Source organism: Helianthus annuus, chromosome 9 (genome assembly GCF_002127325.2).
Source record: "Helianthus annuus cultivar XRQ/B chromosome 9, HanXRQr2.0-SUNRISE, whole genome shotgun sequence".
In the NCBI taxonomy this organism is placed as follows: domain Eukaryota; kingdom Viridiplantae; phylum Streptophyta; class Magnoliopsida; order Asterales; family Asteraceae; genus Helianthus; species Helianthus annuus.
In genome coordinates, this window is record NC_035441.2 from 49,777,561 (window position 1) to 49,796,892 (window position 19,332).

A 19,332-nucleotide genomic window follows, 5' to 3' on the forward strand; every position below is an offset into this window, starting at 1 on the left:
TGCATGCCTATACCAACTTAATCCAACCAGATTTAATGTAAGTTTATGTCCATTTTCTAGTTCATTCTCTTTTATGTTCTTGTTTTACACATCAACTACAATCTTTCGAATAATCAACGTAAAAGTGACCAAAAGTTAAGTCGAGGACTTACAACTAGCACAAGGGCTAGGGATGAACTTGTGAACAAAGAGAAATGATGATGAAAATGGCGTGAAAAAGCAAGATGTGATGTTTCTTGAAGACTCCAAGCTCCAAGCTTCACAAGACTTCTTCTAGCACTTGTTTTGGACTTGATAATGGATCAAATGAGTGAGCGTTGATGTGATGGTGGTGGTGGCGGATATATGCAGCCGAGAGGGAGAGAGGGAGTGAGAAAAATGGTGGAGTGAACTTGTTGGTGAAGGTGAAATGATGAGATTAAGCTCTAACCCAACCTATTTGTAATGATTGTGATATCTTGGCAATTGTAGTGAATAAAAGAGGTCCAATAAAAAATAGAAGGAATATTTGGTAGGGGATTTGTAATGATTAAGGGTGGGTCCCCTTGCTTGAGCTGAAAATTAGAGAGGGGGGGGGGGTTAATTGTAAGTTTTTATTATAAGTAGGTGATTATTTAGAAGGTTTAGGGTATTTTCTAAAGTAGTAAGTGTATGACATATTTATATAGTGTGTTGGGATTTTTGAGACCATAATTAGTTAAAAATAATAAAATAATGTTTCTGACAAAATTTTGGTGTCCTGGGTAATGTCCGGTTGTTCGGTTAAGTATCGTTCCATTAATGTGTTAAATTGTATCGTATAGTGTCTTTTATGCATCTTTTGTAACACAATTAATTCTCAACACATAGAAAAGTGTACAGGATCATTTAGTCAATTTTTCTGCACAATCAATAAGCACAATTTAATATTAATTAGTCGTACGGATACATGTAATTATGAGGGTTGTCACATTCTCCCCATGTTTAGAAAATTTCGTCCCGAAATTTAGCACGTGGTTACTGAGGAAGCTAGTTAAGTTGCGTGGTTTACTGGTTTTCCTGGGGTGTCACATCATTCCCCCGTTGGCTTGGAATTTCGTCCTGAAATTCTGCAGTAGCTTCGGTCTCAGTAGTGGTTGCACTTTTCTTAAACAGCTGGGGGTACTTGAGTTTCATTTGGTCTTCTCATTCCCAGGTATACTCTGGGCCACGACGGGAATCCCAACGAACTCGGACAAGAGGTATTATGGTACGCTTGAGAATCTTAACATCTCGATCAGTAATCTCTACTGGTTCCTCGACGAATCGCAGCTGGTCGTCGATAGTGAGCTCCTTTAAGGGAACTATGAGGGTCTCATCTGACAGACACTTCTTCAGATTCGACACATGGAAGACATTGTGAACTCCACTGAGTTCTTCAGGTAGATTCAACCTGTAAGCGACTTTGCCAATTTTCTCAATGATTTCGAATGGTCCGACATAACGCGGATTGAGCTTGCCTCGTTTGCCAAAACGAACTACACCCTTCCAAGGTGAGACTTTGAGTAGCACTCGATCCCCAACCTGGAACTCGAGTGGCTTTCTTCGCTTATCAGCATAGCTTTTCTGACGGTCACGAGCTGCCGCCATTCGTTGTCGTATCTGAGCAATCTTCTCGGTTGTATCTACTACGAGTTCTGGGCCAGTGATCTGACTGTTGTCAACTTCTGCCCAACAGAGAGATGACCGGCACTTCCGTCCGTACAATGCCTCGAACGGAGCGGCCTGGATGCTGGTGTGGTAACTGTTGTTATATGAAAACTCCACTAACGGGAGGTGCTTCTCCCAACCATTACCAAAGTCGATTACACATGCCCTAATCATGTCTTCAAGGTTCTGGATGGTGCTCTCAGTTTGCCCATCCGTCTGCAGGTGATAAGCGGTGCTCATATCTAAACGTGAGCCAAAAGACTTGTGCATAGCTTGCCACAGTTCAGATGTAAAACGCGCATCACAATCAGATATAATAGAGGTTGGCACTCCGTGCCTTGATACCACTTCCTTTAGGTAAATGTCTGCTAGAGTAGAAAACTTATCCGTTTCCTTGATAGCCAGAAAATGTGCAGACTTGGTCAGTCGATCCATGATCACCCAAATGGTATCGTTTCCGCGTTGAGATATGGGGAGGCCAGTAACGAAATCCATGGAAATTTGCTCCAATTTCCATTTAGGTATCTCTGGTTGTTGAAGTGGGCCTGATGGTTTCTGGTATTCGACCTTGACCCTAGCACAAGTCATGCATTTATTGACGTAGGTTGCTATGCTGGCTTTCATACCAGGCCACCGGTATGTAGACTTTAGGTCGCGGTACATCTTATCCGAACCAGGATGTACTGAATAACGAGACTTATGTGCTTCATCCATCACAAGCTCGCGTAAGTCTCCATAAAGTGGAACCTAGATGCGTCCGTTAACATAGTAGGCGCTGTTTTCCTTTCGTTTTAGCCGCTGTCTCGATCCTCGTAAGGACTCGGCACTGATGTTCTCTGCTTTCAATGCTTCAACCTGAGCATCGCGAATCTGAGCGGGAAGGTTAGATTGGATGGTAAGCTGTAACACACGTACATGCTTAGGTATAGTATCCTTTCGGCTGAGGGCGTCGGCCACAACATTGGCCTTGCCCGGGTGGTATTTGATAGCGCATTCATAATCATTCAAGAGCTCGACCCATCGGCGGTGACGCATGTTTAACTCCTTTTGCTTGAAGATATGCTCGAGACTCCTGTGATCGGTGTAAATGGTGCACTTGGTACCGTACAGGTAGTGTCTCCATATCTTAAGTGCAAAAACAACTGCTCCCAATTCCAAGTCGTGCGTAGTGTAGTTCCTTTCGTGAACCTTAAGTTGGCGCGATGCGTAGGCAATGACCTTGTCACGCTGCATCAATACGCAACCAAGCCCTTGGATGGAAGCGTCGCAATAAACCACAAAATCATCTGTGCCTTCGGGCAATGAGAGGATAGGCGCGCTACAAAGTCAATCTTTCAAGTGTTGAAATGCGGACTCCTGTGCATCACCCCAACGATAGGTGACACCCTTCTGAGTCAGTGAAGTGAGAGGTTGCGCAATCTTGGAGAAATCCTTGATGAATCTTCTATAATATCCGGCCAAACCCAAGAATTGGCGGATTTCTGTTGGTGTGCGGGGTGCAGGCTAGTTCTTGATCGAGTCAACCTTGGATGGATCAACATGAATCCCATCCTTGTTTACTACGTGGCCTAGAAAATGGACTTCGCGAAGCCAGAAGTCACATTTCGAAAATTTGGCATACAACTGCTCTGTTCAAAGAAGTTCCAAAATAAGCCCCAGGCGTTGCTTGTGTTCTTCCTGACTCTTAGAATAGATCAGGATGTCGTCGATGAATACAATGATAAACTTATCCAGGTAGGGCTTGCACACTCTGTTCATGAGATCCATGAAGATCGCAGGTGCATTCGTTAATCCGAAAGGCATAACCAGAAACTCATAATGGCCGTAACGAGTTCTGAACGCTGTTTTGGAGACGTCCTCCTCTCGGACTCTCAGCTGATGGTATCCTGATCTCAAATCAATCTTAGAGTAATAACTCGACCCTTGCAACTAGTCGAATAAGTCATCAATGCGTGGAAGAGGATAACAATTATTCACAGTCACCTTGTTGAGTTCGCGGTAATCAATACACATTCTGAAGGTACCGTCTTTCTTCTTCACGAATAACACTAGAGCTCCCCAGGGCGAAGAGCTAGGATGTATGAAACCCTTTTCCAAGAGTTCCTATAGTTGCGTGGACAGTTCTTCAAGTTCTGATGGAGCTAGACGATAAGGTGCTCGAGCTATGGGCGCTGCTCCAGGAGCTAGCTCGATTTGAAATTCGACTTGGCGATGAGGCGGAAGACCAGGTAATTCCTCAGGAAATACCTCAGGAAAATCACGTACAATAGATGTGTCTTCTATCGTCCTTTCTTCCGCGGATGAATCAGAAACGAGGGCTAGAATAGCGGTGTGGCCCTTTCGCAAACACTTCTGGGCCTTAAGGAAAGAGATGATGCCTACAACAGCACCACCCTTGTCGCCACGGATCACGAGGGGTTCTTTTCCAAAACGAGGGATACGGACGATTTTCTCTTTGCAAATAATCTCCGCTTGGTGTTGAGATAACTAATCCATCCCAATGACAACGTCAAAACTACCCAGAACGATAGGAATGAGGTCGATAGAAAAGGTCTGATCGGCAAGGACAAGCTTGCAACCCTTAACTACATGTGTAGCCTCTAAACTTTTACCATTTGCTAACTCTATGATGTGCTTGGTGTTCAAAAGTGTTGGAGTACGCTTAAGCATCTGACTAACTTTTAAGGATACGTAGCTAGTATCGGCACCCAAATCAAATAAAATAGTAACAAAGAAATCATCTAGAAGAAACTTACCCATCACAACGTTGGGATCGTTCCTTGCATCACCCTGACCAATCACGAATGCACGACCCCTTGCCCCATTACCATTGTTGTTCCCCCATTGCCGTTTCCATTCCCCTGATTGTTGTTGTTCTGGTTCTGATTTAGCTGGGGGCAGTCTTTCTTGAAATGACCTTCAGCACCACATTGATAGCACCCTTTGTTGTTACCTTGTTGTTGCTGCTGCTGGCGCTGATTTGGTGGGGCTTGCTGATGCTGCCGGTTCTGATTCACCGGACGCTGACTCCTGCAATCCCTTGCAATGTGACCAGGCTTGTTGCATCGATGACAGTTGCGTTTACTACATGGCCCGCTGTGGTGCAAGTTACAGCGATTACATTTGGGGTGATTTCCCTTGTACCCACCCTGACCTTGATTCCCAGAAGACTGCTGACTGGTGCTCCTGTACTCATCTGTCTATCGCTGCTGGGACTGAGCTGAAGTAGAACCCTTGCCCAAATTTCCATCCCACTTGCGCTTATTATCATTGGGAGCATCAGACATAGTAGCGCTAATGCGCTTGGGCAGCCTGTTCTGCTCAACTGCCTGATCGGTGAGACGATGAGCCAACTTGTTGATTTGTTGAATGGTGCCAAGATTAGCTGAGGTTACGTGACTCTGAATCTCTGGTACAAGACCCTTGAGGTACAGCTCAATACGTTTGATGGGAGGGTCCACCATTGTAGGACACAAGATGGCCAGCTCGTTTGACCTCTTCGTCTATGCCTCGATCTCAGACCCCGTCATCTTCAAATTGAAAAATTCCACCTACAGCTTGTGGATGTAGTCACGACTGCACTACTCTTCCTTGATCAGTTCTTTGAAGTCGTTCCATGGGGTGGCATTAGCAACCACCAGCCCTAACAGTTGAACCTGTGCTTTCCACCAGGTTAACGCAGCACCTTCGAGCGTTCCAGTAGCAAATTTCACCCTACGATCCTCGGGGCATTCACACATCTCAAAAACAGACTCAAGCTTCTCGAACCAGTGGAGAGACCTACGGCTCCTTCTGTGCCGCTGAAAGTACTGGGTCGGCCATCCATGAATGTTTTGAACGTGCACACGGGAGGCTGTGCAGGTTGACCTGTTGTGAGAGTAAGGAAGGACAAGGTTAAGCACGAGGGTTGGTTTGCGAAGGTAGGATCTAAACGTCCTAAGATGAGTTGATATGGCAGGTTATACCTCCTGCAGGGACAGCTGCGAGTGCCTCAGCAACTCGTTCATTGATCAAGGTCGTCAACTGGGCTTGAGTGAGGTTGATACGTCCACCGTGTCCACTCATGATCTTCACAACGAAGCAACGTATGTGAGAAAAGTGTCGCGAAAGTGCGTAAGTGTGGGACGACAGTAGAGAGTAAGCACACAGGGTTCAAATAGCAATTATCATGTTAACTAATACACAGTGTGAACTATCTAACCGACAATATAACATAAATCATACCACCTATTGTGTCGAGTCTTGCACGTGGAGCGAAGCGACGTTGTGGATCGTTGAGCACGGTACAGGTTATAGTCTGGTTTTATAAAAAAACTTTTCCCTTTTTAAAACCAAGTTCATTATAACCAATGGCTCTGATACCAATCTGTCACACCCCCGAAATCCACCATGCGGAGTATCACCGCTTGGAGGCGTGACATGACCAGGATCAAGCCACCAAACATATTGAACAACGTATTTAAGTAAATAAAACCAACCACAATACAATTGGTGACCAAAAGGAAGTTACCCAAGTTCAATGTAAACAGCGGAAGCATAAGACGTTAAACCAAAACATGAGTTCGTAGTTTAAAAGTTTAAAGACCCAAAACATAAGTTTCATAAGTTCATAAAGTTTATTTATTAAGTACGGGACATAACAGTTCGCATTCCACAACGACCACCTCCTTGTGCAGGCCCCATGGTATCTAGCGACCTGCAAAGCGTGTAACAACGAGTCAACAACAAAGTTGAGTGAGTTCACGGTTGGTTGTCCATTTTAGAGTTGTTTCCAAAAACGTAGTTTAATCTCGTTCGGCTATCCAGCCGTGGGGGTTACCCCATAGTTCGAAAACGTTTATTAGTTAACCATCCCATGTCCACCTTCCCTGGCTATCCAGCCTGGCACTCCGGCCGTGGGGGTTACCCCATTATCTAAACCACCAGACTCGTTAATCATATCGACTACTAACGAAAATTACTTGTGCCCTAGCGTCGGTGTCTATCATCACCGACGTGCCATAGTCCATTAGTACATGCCCGTCCGACTGGCATGGTGTGAGGTTTGTTAAACCTAATAGCGCTATTAACTAATGACCTGCTCGCCATAGCCTCGGCGATTAAGTCGATATAAAGGGAGGGACTTCGCTGATAGAGTTCTAGTCTAGTAAGTCTAATTCCGTCCCAACAGGACGAGGAATTCTCATTCCTGAACACGTCCCAAGGACGAGGAATCCCTATTCCTGAACCCATTCCCATTCCCACCGGGAATTACCATGCTTTGTAGAAAAGTGTGAACTCACCTCGGTTTGCTCGGTTAGGCTCTCAAAAATAGCTAACAGTCAAGGTCGGTCAATCACGTCCTAATATGATTACCAGTTAGTCATTTAGTGGTTTCAAATAGAGCACAAAGTTCCTACACGTATCTACTACATAACATGCATTCACTTTAATAGTTCACGCTCATATAAACATTCCACCTATAGCTACTCAAGAACAAGCATACGATATTGCACATATTACTTTCATTGACATATAACATGTTAGATCATCCTCAGATAACATACTCGACATTTAGACACGCAATTTACTACTTATGTCATTTCAGCTTTAATATCCAAAACTGGGCTGTTTTCTGGAATTTTAATAAAATAGTTATCTTACTGCAAAAATTCCCACTTTTTACAGAAGGTGCTAAACTATCAAAATATTACTGTGTAAAAATATCGGGATCCAATTCATTACCAATCTTTTAAATAAAATCATTTACCAAACTGAAATCAGATTTGTCACTTTCTGAGTGCAGTCTGCGGAATAATTCGCTTAAAATTCATCATAGGTCCGATTAACGAAATTCCAGTTGGAGAATCACCGCCGTAACAGTGATCATCTACATTAAAAATTCCATGAGCTAATTCTACTCAGGTTTTAAGTTATGACTAAAAATACAACACACATTTTCTGCTGTAAAAATAAAGCTTGAGCTGCTGTCCAAAAACAGTGCTTTAAAAATAGTGAACAACCTCGAAAAATTACGATTCCAGTGCCATTTGATCCGTTTTTCAATAATGCATAATTTAGGCTTCAGAAAATCAGTTTTTCGATTTATAATGATCCAGTTACAGCCAGTTGAAGTTGGCTGAAAATGCTAATCAGCATGCTTTTTATAGTGTAAATGTTACTAAAAACACATCAACAAGTGTCCTAACAACGGGTTTATCAATAAATTAATGATCAAACAACATGCATGCATATACCAACTTAATCCATCCAGATTTTATGTAAGTTTATGTTCATTTTTTAGTTCATTCTCTTTTATGTTCTTGTGTTACACATCAACTACAATCTTTCGAATAATCAACGTAGAAGTGACCAAAAGTTAAATCGAGGACTTACAACTAGCACAAGGGCTAGGGATGAACTTGTGAACAAAGAAAAATGATGATGAAAATGGCGTGAAAAAGCGAGGTGTGATGTTTCTTCAAGACTCCAAGCTCCAAGCTTCACAAGACTTCTTCTAGCACTTGTTTTGGACTTGATAATGGATCAAATGAGTGAGTGTTGATGTGATGGTGGTGGTGGCGGATATATGCAGCCGAGAGGGGGAGAGGGAGTGAGAAAAATGGTGGAGTGAACTTGTTGGTGAAGGTGAAATGATGAGATTAAGCTCTAGCCCAACCTATTTGTAATGATTGTGATATCTTGGCAATTGTAGTGAATAAAAGAGGTCCAATAAAAAATAGAAGGAATATTTGGTAGGGGATTTGTAATGATTAAGGGTGGGTCCCCTTGCTTGAGCCGAAAATTAGAGAGGGGGGGGGGGGTTAATTGTAAGTTTTTATTATAAGTATGTGATTATTTAGAAGGTTTAGGGTATTTTCTCAAGTAGTAAGTGTATGACATATTTATATAGTGTATTGGGATTTTTGGGACCATAATTAGTTAAAAATAATAAAATAATGCTTCTGAAAAAATTTTGGTGTCCTGGGTAATGTCCGGTTGTTCGGTTAAGTACCGTTCCGTTAATGTGTTAAATTGTATCGTATAGTGTCTTTTATGCATCTTTTGTAACACAATTAATTCTCAACACATAGAAAAGCGTACAAGATCATTTAGTCAATTTTTCTGCACAATCAATAAGCACAATTTAATATTAATTAGTCGTACGGATACATGTAATTATGAGGGTTGTCACATTCTCTCCATGTTAAGAAAATTTCGTCCCGAATTTAGCACGTGGTTACTGAGGAAGCTAGTTAAGTTGCGTGGTTTACTGGTTTTCCTGGGGTGTCACACGTACCAATCACCAACACCGCAAAAAGCGTCCACACTATAAAAAACAGTTTGAATACCATGTTTTAGAGACACATATCTTGGTATTTACATATCTACTTTTAATATGGTTGATTTTACTTATAATGTTGGATCTATCTTTTATTACTTAAAGTATATGTTGTTTAGAATGAATAACCAAAGAAAGAATTTTCCTTTACAGGAAATACCGAGGAACTTTGTTCAAGAACACCAGCTAAATGATTACCGTAGAGCTGTGTTGTCATTTGGTCATGTGAAATTTTTGGTACAACTGGTTGTTAGGAGAGATCCTAGAAGACCTGACGACAACAACCATCTAGTGATGCATACAAACTGGCAGCGTATCATGGATGAAACGGGAATATCTGTGGGGGAAAAGCTGAGGTTTGAGATAGTCGAAGAAAAAAGTGTAACAGGAGATAAAATACACTTTGAAGTTTGTTGACATAGTCTTTGAACATCTTTTCAGCCTTTAATAATTTATGTTTTAGTTGACATGTTTGATGGACAAATTTCTTCTTTGAAAACTAACTTAAGAATGAAGTTATGTAGTCTTAGTATATACTTTCAAAACTGTGGTTTTACCTTTTTATATTTTTCAAGTAAACATTACTATATTTTGCATCTAAACATTACTATTTCGATTACATTTCCCGGTCACTCAACAAAAAGAAATATAAGACTCAAAATTAATAAAATAGTATACAACTTGTAATTACAAATAACAGTGTTTTTAAAAACTGCTCCTACCAAAGGGACAAACTCAACATCTGTTTCGCTAAACTTTGCTAACCAAAACGTCTGTTGAAGACAACCACTATTGAAAGAAAAGTTTGTTACTTAAACCAAACAACCTCAGCTCATGAGCCAAACAAACTCTGATGATGAACCAAAAGGTCTGTTAACACAAAGACTGCTGAAACAAAGGTCTGCTACAGAGAACCTCTGCCGATGAAGCAAAATGTATGATGAACCTAAGTTCTGCTGTGCACCAACAGATATTACACAATTCAACAAAAGATCTATAATATAAGATCTTTAACAGATGATGATCAACAGCTCATAAGGTCTGTTGAAGCACGCTATAACAGTGCTTAGCCTTTAACAAATCTTTAACAGTGCTTAGGGGTTAACAGATGTTAGCACGCTATAACCTCTGCTGATGAAGCAAAATGTATGATGAACCTAAGTTCTGCTATGCACCAACAGATATTACACAATTCAAGAAAAGATCTATAATATAAGATCTTTAACAGATGATGATCAATAGCTCATAAGGTCTGTTGAAGCACGCTATAACAGTGCTTAGCCTTTAACAGATCTTTGACAGTGCTTAGGGGTTAACAGATGTTAGCACACTATAACAGTGCTTAGCCTCTAACAGATGTTAATGTATCTCAGACCCCAACAGTTTTTCGACTAACCAATTGATTAAATTTTCATTCATCAATCTAACAATAATATACAACCCTACTACTTATCCAGTCCATCAATATCACCAAAAATGTATAAAAAAGGTTAACCTTACTTGATATTCAACCCATAGACATTACATACCATATTCATCATTGTAGCCCTTACAAACCAAACTTTTAACCACAGTTTGTTAAAACAACAGTTAACAGACATAAATATAAACCACAAGGATTCTTCAAAAATAAGTGGTTTCTACTTATCTCTCATAAGAATTGTTTTTTAGAAGGCTGCATCTAATTGTTAAGCTTACTCAGCTTCTTCCGAGTTCTTCTCACATTAGTGGATAGCTCACCAACGTTGACAACATCAGCATCTTGAGCCATCCGCTTTCCATTGGGACTTGATCCAGAATCCTTTTCAACTTCAACGGCTGAAGAGTCGGCCGTAACAGAGACAACATCCTTGCAACAGATCACAAAACAACTATTGATCTCATTTAATAAAATAATGAACTCTTTTTAAACATACTAAACATACTTTAAAAATAAATACTCACCCTTAAAGTTCGTTCAGCAGACACCTGGGAATATTCTGAAAGGTTAACATCTTTAACGTCAGCTACCTCTTGAGTAACCTAAAGGATCATAATATATGATATCATATAAAAAGTGCAGAATCTAGTGTTTAAAACTCAAAAGAAAAATAAATAGATTGAAAGAGTATTTTATATGCTACCTCATCAGTATTTTCATCACCATTACCATCTCCACAACCAACTCAGAAATTATTACTGGATCATCACATGTTTTTTGCACCGTATAAACACGATAGTCATTTTTAAGATTGAACTCTAAAACATCAATCTTAAAAGCAGCCTTCTTATCAACCAATCGAAATATCTCATGAGGGAATCCAATATCATTGGCTTTAACCTGCCTCTCTCTTATGTCACTCGCCGCCAATCCAAGAAGCTTCTGAACATCTCTATCAAACATAACAAAAGATACACTACCACTCTCATCCTACACCCGCACTTGCACCTTGAACCTAAAATATACACAAATAACTAAGTAAACTGCAAAACTATATTCAAATATCAGTCTTAGAATGTTACTTATATAAATATAACACTAAATAATCATCATTGCTTACTTTGTTGTGATCGATGTACATTCACTACGACATCTGAGACAAACCAAAGAAGTCGCAGGCAATCGAACAATATCATCTGAAACATTTTCAACATTCTCCAAGTATTCACTTTTACCCATCACCTTCTTGAAACACTTACGACAGGCAGCATAAAACCAACCATACTCTTCTTGCACAATCTTAATTGTCGCAACGACAACACAAGACATTTCCTGTAAAAACAATATATGAACTTGCGAACATGCAGGTGACAAACCAAACTATATACAAAGATGTGAAACCTTTTCTATCTCGCTAATCTCATCAACATGTTTCTTCACACCTTCAGTTACAAATTCTTTATGTAATGGAAAAACACTCTGTGACGATAGTATCGTTTGAGAAGTAGGACCACTCCCTTGTCCAAACTTCAGTATATGCCTTTTGAATACCACAAATGATTAGAATTAGTGTACAAATTACATGAAACCAAGTATTTGACTTGAACATCTATATACAATAGAAATTACATTGAGAAATTACCTCCTTCTTAGCTTATCAACTTCATCAATTTCTTCATTCAGAAAAATTCGTGTGGCAAACTTATCACTTTGAACAGTATATTCACCTACATGAAAAAATATATAGATATTTAATGTATAATAGTCATCACATGCTCATGAGGTAACAAAAATAAACAGTATAGTTATGTTTTGCAGGAAGTAACAAAAATACCTTTCCATTCCTTACACTTTCCATGCTGTATAACAGCCATCACATGCTCATGAGGTGGGATTTTAGAAATGAAGTCCTTAATTTGCAGAGCATAAGCATTCCACACAGTACAACGCAAAACCTTACCCTTACATGAAAAGAATATTCATATGACGATATACTAAAGACTAATTTATGACCATTTCTTTAAAAATCCCTAATATCAAAACCACATTGAATGAATAAAAAAAGAAAATCAAAGGAAAATTATGACATTTATTAAAGTAGCAAATGAGCCATCAATTAACTAACAAATTCACTAAGAATAAACTATAGACCTCATTTTTTACCATGATTCAGCATTAGATACAAACACTGTAGATCTCATTTATTACCATTACCATGATCCCACATTAAATACCAACATTCTTCATCTTATTTATTAACATCATTAAATACAAACAATGATCAGTACATGACTGCACATGTAAACAACAACTTACTCCAAGTCTTCAATATCAAAATTCATTTTCTTAGTCTCCTTTGGAGGTCGACAAAAGATTTCAAGATCTCCACAAGAAATCACAGATCCAACAACATCTATATGATCACATTATACAAGAATATAAGTAAAACTCTCTAATATTATACAAGCAATACATGATTACAAAAATTATACAATACCAACACTCAAAGCGTTTAACGCCTCTCCTTGAAGAATATCTTCATAAGCTCTGAAGTTGAAACCATACTCAACACCTTGCCAATATCTCACACGAGTAACAGTTGTGCGTCTATAAAAGTTGATTTTATAAGGCTGCACTACTAGTTTATATAAATCTTTATTCTCACCAACACCAAACTTTGACAGAATCACAACAGCATCTTCTTGAAGCTGTCCATCAAAAACAGGTATCAAATGACTCTTAATACCTGCTTGAATCTTAGCACCCTGAAGAACATTTAAAGAAAGTATCTTCTTAGCATACACCACTACATTCTCTAATAAAACGGAAAAGCAGAGATACAAATTACCTTTTCATCAATGAAGATGAGATCCATCTTGTAACCCTGATTCCATTTTCGAATAATTCTTGCTTTCATATTCCACATATCTTTTCCAGGATTCAAATCGTTAACAAAACTAAGATTGTTACTGTCAACTGATATTGACATGCTTCTAATTCGGAATTCGGATTGTGATTAAATTTCAAATTTCAAAATCAGAGAAGATGAAAAGCGTGATGAAATATGAAGAGGGGAATGAGAAGAAAAGTCTTATATAAGAAGGATGATTGACATGAGTTTCTGAGTGATATGCATTAATTGCTAATTACTTATTCCCATGCATTTTTGAATTTGAATTTCCCAGTAATTAGCCTTAAACATCTGCTGATCTAAAAGCATTACGGAAGATAATAACAACTGCTCCTAGGTATTAAAGTAAACTCACATATAAATGAGCAGATGTTTGCCCTGGCAGAGGCTTAGGCCGAATTTTAAACTGATTTATATATTAGGCTTTATGTGGGCAGACCTTTCCTCAACAGACGTTTGGATTTTGAACGTGGGCCAACATTGAATTTTAAAGTGATTTATATATTAGGCTTTATGATGTAATAATGACATAAGAAAAGCCTTGTTGGACAGCCTCTCCTGCTGACACATCAGCTTTTCTTATGTCATTGGGATTTCTCCTTTTATAGAAAGTATAGATAAAATAATAACAAAAACTAGGTGCCATGTGTCGAATAACGTCACTCTTTCACGCCCTTTCCAGGGGTGCAACTTTCAAGGGGCAAGGGGCGCCGGACCCCTCGAACTTTTCGATGCGTAGTGTTATGTATGTACGTCTCGTATAAATTTTTTTTAGGTATATACGTTTTCGACCCCCGGTTTTATAAAAAAATTACTTATATAGAATTTTAGGTCTGATGACTTCCGACCCCTGGTGGAAAATTTCAAGCTTCTTCACATGCCCCTTCCCACCAGGGCCGTCTTCGAAAATAAAAAAGAATTTGGCCCTATGCAAAATAAAAATTTGGGCCCTATTCGCAAAGCCCTTGATTCGATGTTCCAAAAAATTCCTGCACCGATGATGATGATGATATCCTGGTTAACCCTCAATTTCGCCCTTAAACAAAACCCTTTACGTCGATGATGATGATCACCTGGTCTGGTCACACAGCGTCACAGCGAACACAACGTCTGATGGTCTTCTTTTCCCACACAGTCGCACAATGCCCTGCGCCCACTAATGGGTTTGATTTGAAATATGTTTGTTTATTAACCTGGGCCTATTAAACTGTTATACTAAGGCAGACCCATTTCAATTGGGTTTATTCATTTCTTGTGCACACACCCGTACACTAGTTCATTTAAACACAGGCCTATTTAAACTTAATAAACAGACCCTGTAACACTTAAACACAGGCCTAGTAGTTTTGGTGTTCCTGCACTAGAAATCGTTTCAGGAAGGAGTAATATGAAATATCGGCCAATTGAAGAATCTATTTGTCTTGTTGATTGGGTAAAAGCGCTTTGATTGAAACTACAGTTTTATATTATCCTACCCACAAATCCCAGCTAACTCACAATCTTATTATCTTTATATTTCTTCCATTCTTAAGGTTATTAATCTAAAACAATAAGGGGAGTTTTATGAACTTGGTGGATCCAAGACTGGATTCTGATTTTAACAAAAGGAGAGTTTGATGGACTTGGTGGATCCAAGACTAGTTCATTAACACATGCCCATTTGAACTTAATAATCAGGCCATGCAACATTTAAACACATGCCTAATAATTTTTTTTATAAAAACATACAGAATTTTTTTAAATATATATATAAAAAAAGATTTTGGGCCCTATATTGGTTTGGGCCCTGTACACAGGCCCATTCTGCACTTGGCCATAGACGACCCTGCTTCCCACACCCACTGTGTTTGCACCTTGTCCCGTTTCTAACGCGCACTGATGTGACGTCCATGTATCAAATAACACCCCAAATTCAAGCCCCTCTATACCTAAGGGTCAACGTCTATGGAGGGGCGCATCATTTAAGGGGCGGGGAGGGGCGCCCGACCCCCCGAACTTTTCGGTTAGTAGTGTTATATGTACTTTTCGTATAGGATTTTGTAGGTATATACATTTCCGACCCCCGGTTTTAATATCTTTTATTTATATACCGAATCAAATCACCGACGTTCGACCCGAACATACACCTAGAAACTACACAATAGAAATTTTTTTAAGTCCGTTACCTTCTCACCCCCGATGAAAATTTTCAAGCTTCGTGATAGCATCTATGCATTCCATAGGATATCAATGCACGTAGCCAGTCACAAAAACATCATCATTATTCTACCTCTGAAAACAAATTGAATTTATTTAATTGTATCAACAAATTTCTTTGTTTCTAACCAGTTCATTCATATTTAAGTTAATTCAACTCTTATAAGGTGTTTTTTATGTTCAACTTTAACTAATATAATCTAACAATTTCCCAACTTTTTCCTCAATATTTAACCAATATTTTTAAATATTTAGCTATATAATTATTACTGTTGAGCTTTAAAGGTTTAGGTAACTAAATATGTTTTAAGGTATTTTTTCTGATAATTATTATTAATTGAACATATATTTATATTGATGTTTATTAGTTGTACACGTAGACACATTACTTAATTTTATCTATGTTTGATACAATGCATTTTTACTTTTCTCTATCTACATTTCGATGTTTACAATCCAAGTCGTCGCAACGCGCAGTCAAAACCTACTAGTTTATATTAACGAGTTTTTTTGACCCGTGTATTGCGACGAGACTGTCAAATTTAAACCAAAACTTAGATAAGTAAGCAAAAACCATAAGAATTAAACCAGTTCACCGTGCTTAACCGCCAACTTTCACCACCAAATATCACCGAATAAAACGGTCCTTCACCATCTAATGTTTCTGATTTCTAGCGTTTACTTAATATAGGTTGCTGCCAAAAAATACTACCAAATAATCCATCACCCATGTTCTAACATCACCATAATATACCTTCATTGGGCACTGTTTAGCCGCTGAAAATTCTATCGTATCACTTTCCTTCTATAAGACCACCCGTAGTGGGGGGTTGTTTTGGCAAAAAAAGGCCCAACAACGGCGCATGACCGCCCCCGAGGCATTTTTTTTGAAAAAAATGGAGGAGCGTGCTTTTTTAAACGCCTTCTTTTTTTTGTTTGGCCAATAAAACCGTTGCTAATGGTCCAAAATAACGGCTAGGTTAATTTTTTTTATTTCATTTTTATATATATACTTACCTTACACCCCAATTTATACAAACCAAAACCAAAAGACCTACACATACAACCTCAAACTACAAACCATTTCTATAAAAAATGGTTTCCCCCACTTCCTTGTCGTCCGTTGCAAATTTTTATTACAAAGAGTTTTTGGCGGATGAGGGTGACTCGACCGATGAGGAGGTCGAGCAAGAGGCGGTTAAGAGTGCGTGCGAACTCACGTCATGGTATATGAAGCATTGTAGCCGGCCTCAATGTGAAATTTTACCAAGAGAATATATTGAACGAGACCGACGTGCGGCAAACGGTCGGTTGATGAAAGATTACTTCGATGAAGCGCCTACTTACCCAAACCCAGAAGTTTTAGGCTTCGTTTCCGGATGAGTAAACGTTTATGGAAGCCCACACGGTACGACCTTCAACAACTTTACGAGGTCCATTCTAATCTCCATGGTTTACCGGGCATGATCGGGAGCTTGGATTGTCGTCATTGGCACTGGTATAATTGTCCGACCGCATGGCGAGGTCAACACACACGAGGTGACCAAGATGGACCATCTGTTATTTTTCAAGCGGTTGCCTCACAGGACCTTTGGGTTTGGTCAGCTTACTTTGGTGTGGTAGGGACATGCAATGATATAAACATTTTCGAACAATCTCCATTGGTAGAGAACTATATTTTTGGTAGAGCTGCAAAAGCATCTTTTTATGCAAACGGAAACTACTACCCGCACGGATACTATTTGTGCGATGGAATTTTTTCTAGGTATTCGACTGTCGTGAAGACGTTTAGGGACCCGTACGATGAAAAAAAAAACTTACTTTAAAAAAGTTCAAGAGTTTTTGCGAAAGGACATTGAGAGATGCTTTGGGGTTCTTCAACAACGGTGTCATTATTTGAGAAATCCTTGTCGTGCATGGATGAAAGGCCCCTAAACTGGGCACCTCATAGTCGGGTCACATCACAATGTACTGTTTAAAAACAACTAGTTTCTCTAAAATATGCAGCGGAATTTTCGATTAAAAAATAATACAAAGTTATTTTAAAAACTACATTTGTTTACAAGTCTCTAAACGTAACGAATGCCTTTCCACCACTATCATGAGTAATCCCTTCCGCTAGCCAAGAGCAACACCGACTCAAGTTACACATCTGCAAAACAATCTACCATACATGCAAACGTCAGCTACACTGTGTGAGTTCTAATAGTTTAAGTTGAAGCATTTAAAATCGGTCGTAAATAGTTTATTTGAAAACCAAACACCATCGTTGTAAAATCACCAACTTGAAAACCAAACACCATCGTTGTAAAATCACCAACGTTTATTAAAATATAGTAATTCTCGTTTAAAGTTAGTTGACGTCACACATTAATCGTATCCATATTACCAATATACAAACCGAACGCATAAGAGAAATTCAGGGCATTACAATGGACTAAAGAAAAAAATGAGAGATGCTATGTACGCTTGTATAATGATGCATAATATGATATTGGAAGACGAAGGAAAAGCAATATGCCAAAACTATGTAACCGAAAGCTGTTCAAGAATATCCCCAAGCAACAATGGAAGACAGAGTGAAGAATGTACATGAAATGCGGTCTTGTTGGACCTTTCTATGACCCGAAAAGTCAGTTAAGGCAGTTCATCTTTGCGTATAAAGGCGGAATCAATGTACACTAAGTAACAACAGCTTTTCCTCTTTAATTCCTTCTCTATTGATGCTTTCTGAATTGATTTTGACAGAGTTTCGTTACACCAAGCATGACATGATTTCGCTCCACGTTACAAATGAAATCACACACTAAGGTATATATAGTTGACTGATTTCGCTCATATGGTTGTCCATATAAGCGAAACCCCATGTGACGAATAAGCTAAATCACCTAAAGACCCTAAGAGCGAAACCCCTATGTCCTAATAAGCGAAATCACCTCTAAACATGTACATAAAAGCGAAATCTCAGTATTAAACCTAATTTTGACTTTCAAGCTCCAATCTAATCTATCTTGACCTAAGACTTAATGCAGACGTAGTCAACAGACATTCCGAGCACCAACAGACTCCCCCTTGGATGTTGACGAAGTCTTCAGCTCCGATTCTTCAGTCTTGGTCTTTTCTCCAACTCTGTCTTTTCATCATAAACATTCTATCTTCATAGGTTTATGATCTTGTCCTGGCTCCATCTTCAAACTTCCCTTTGACTGTTGATCCAGACTCCCCCTTTCACAGACACCCCCTCTCAATATGCTAGAATCTGACATTTCGTCTGATAAATGAAAATTCCCCCAGGTAGTTGTTCAACTTGTAGTCCCAGAAAGAATTTCATCTCCCCCATTGATGACATTTCGAATTTTTGCTTCATCACCTGTTCGAAATCTTTGCATAGATTTTCATTCGTCGACCCAAAGATTATATCATCCACATAAATCTGAACTATCAGAAGATGGCCGTCGACCTCTTTAGTGAAGAGAGTGGCATCCACTTTTCCACGTATGAAACTGTTGGCTAGTAGGTGTTGAGACAAAGTCTCGTACCAAGCTCTCGGGGCCTGGTGTAAACCATACAGCGCTTTGTCCAATAAATAGACCTTGTTTTTGTGGATTGGGTCAGTAAAGCCCGGCGGCTGACCAACATAAACCTCCTCTTTAACCTTCCCATAAAGAAACGCCGATTTTACATCTAACTGATATACTTTGAAGTTCTTCTAAGACGCAAATGCAAGGAAAATTCTGATTGCCTCTAGTCGTGCCACAGGAGCATAGACTTCTGTAAAATCAATCCCCTCCTGTTGACTAAAGCCCTGAACAACGA

At 39.2% G+C, this 19,332-nt stretch overlaps 1 protein-coding gene across 1 annotated transcript in view; it reads right to left on the reverse strand.

The window, feature by feature from the left end:
• Positions 1-13,398, reverse strand: part of LOC118481715 — a 58,135-nt gene extending 44,737 nt beyond the window's left edge. The window contains exons 1-11 of the mRNA XM_035976926.1: positions 13,258-13,398; positions 12,907-13,174; positions 12,726-12,822; positions 12,644-12,650; positions 12,244-12,370; positions 12,052-12,136; positions 11,811-11,949; positions 11,574-11,741; positions 11,139-11,399; positions 10,934-11,011; positions 10,730-10,838 (exon numbers count right to left, since the gene is read on the reverse strand). Coding sequence (XP_035832819.1) covers positions 10,730-10,838; positions 10,934-11,011; positions 11,139-11,399; positions 11,574-11,741; positions 11,811-11,949; positions 12,052-12,136; positions 12,244-12,370; positions 12,644-12,650; positions 12,726-12,822; positions 12,907-13,174; positions 13,258-13,398 — 1,480 coding nt within the window. The remainder of the gene's footprint in view (positions 1-10,729; positions 10,839-10,933; positions 11,012-11,138; positions 11,400-11,573; positions 11,742-11,810; positions 11,950-12,051; positions 12,137-12,243; positions 12,371-12,643; positions 12,651-12,725; positions 12,823-12,906; positions 13,175-13,257) is intronic.
• Positions 13,399-19,332: the final 5,934 nt, after the last annotated feature.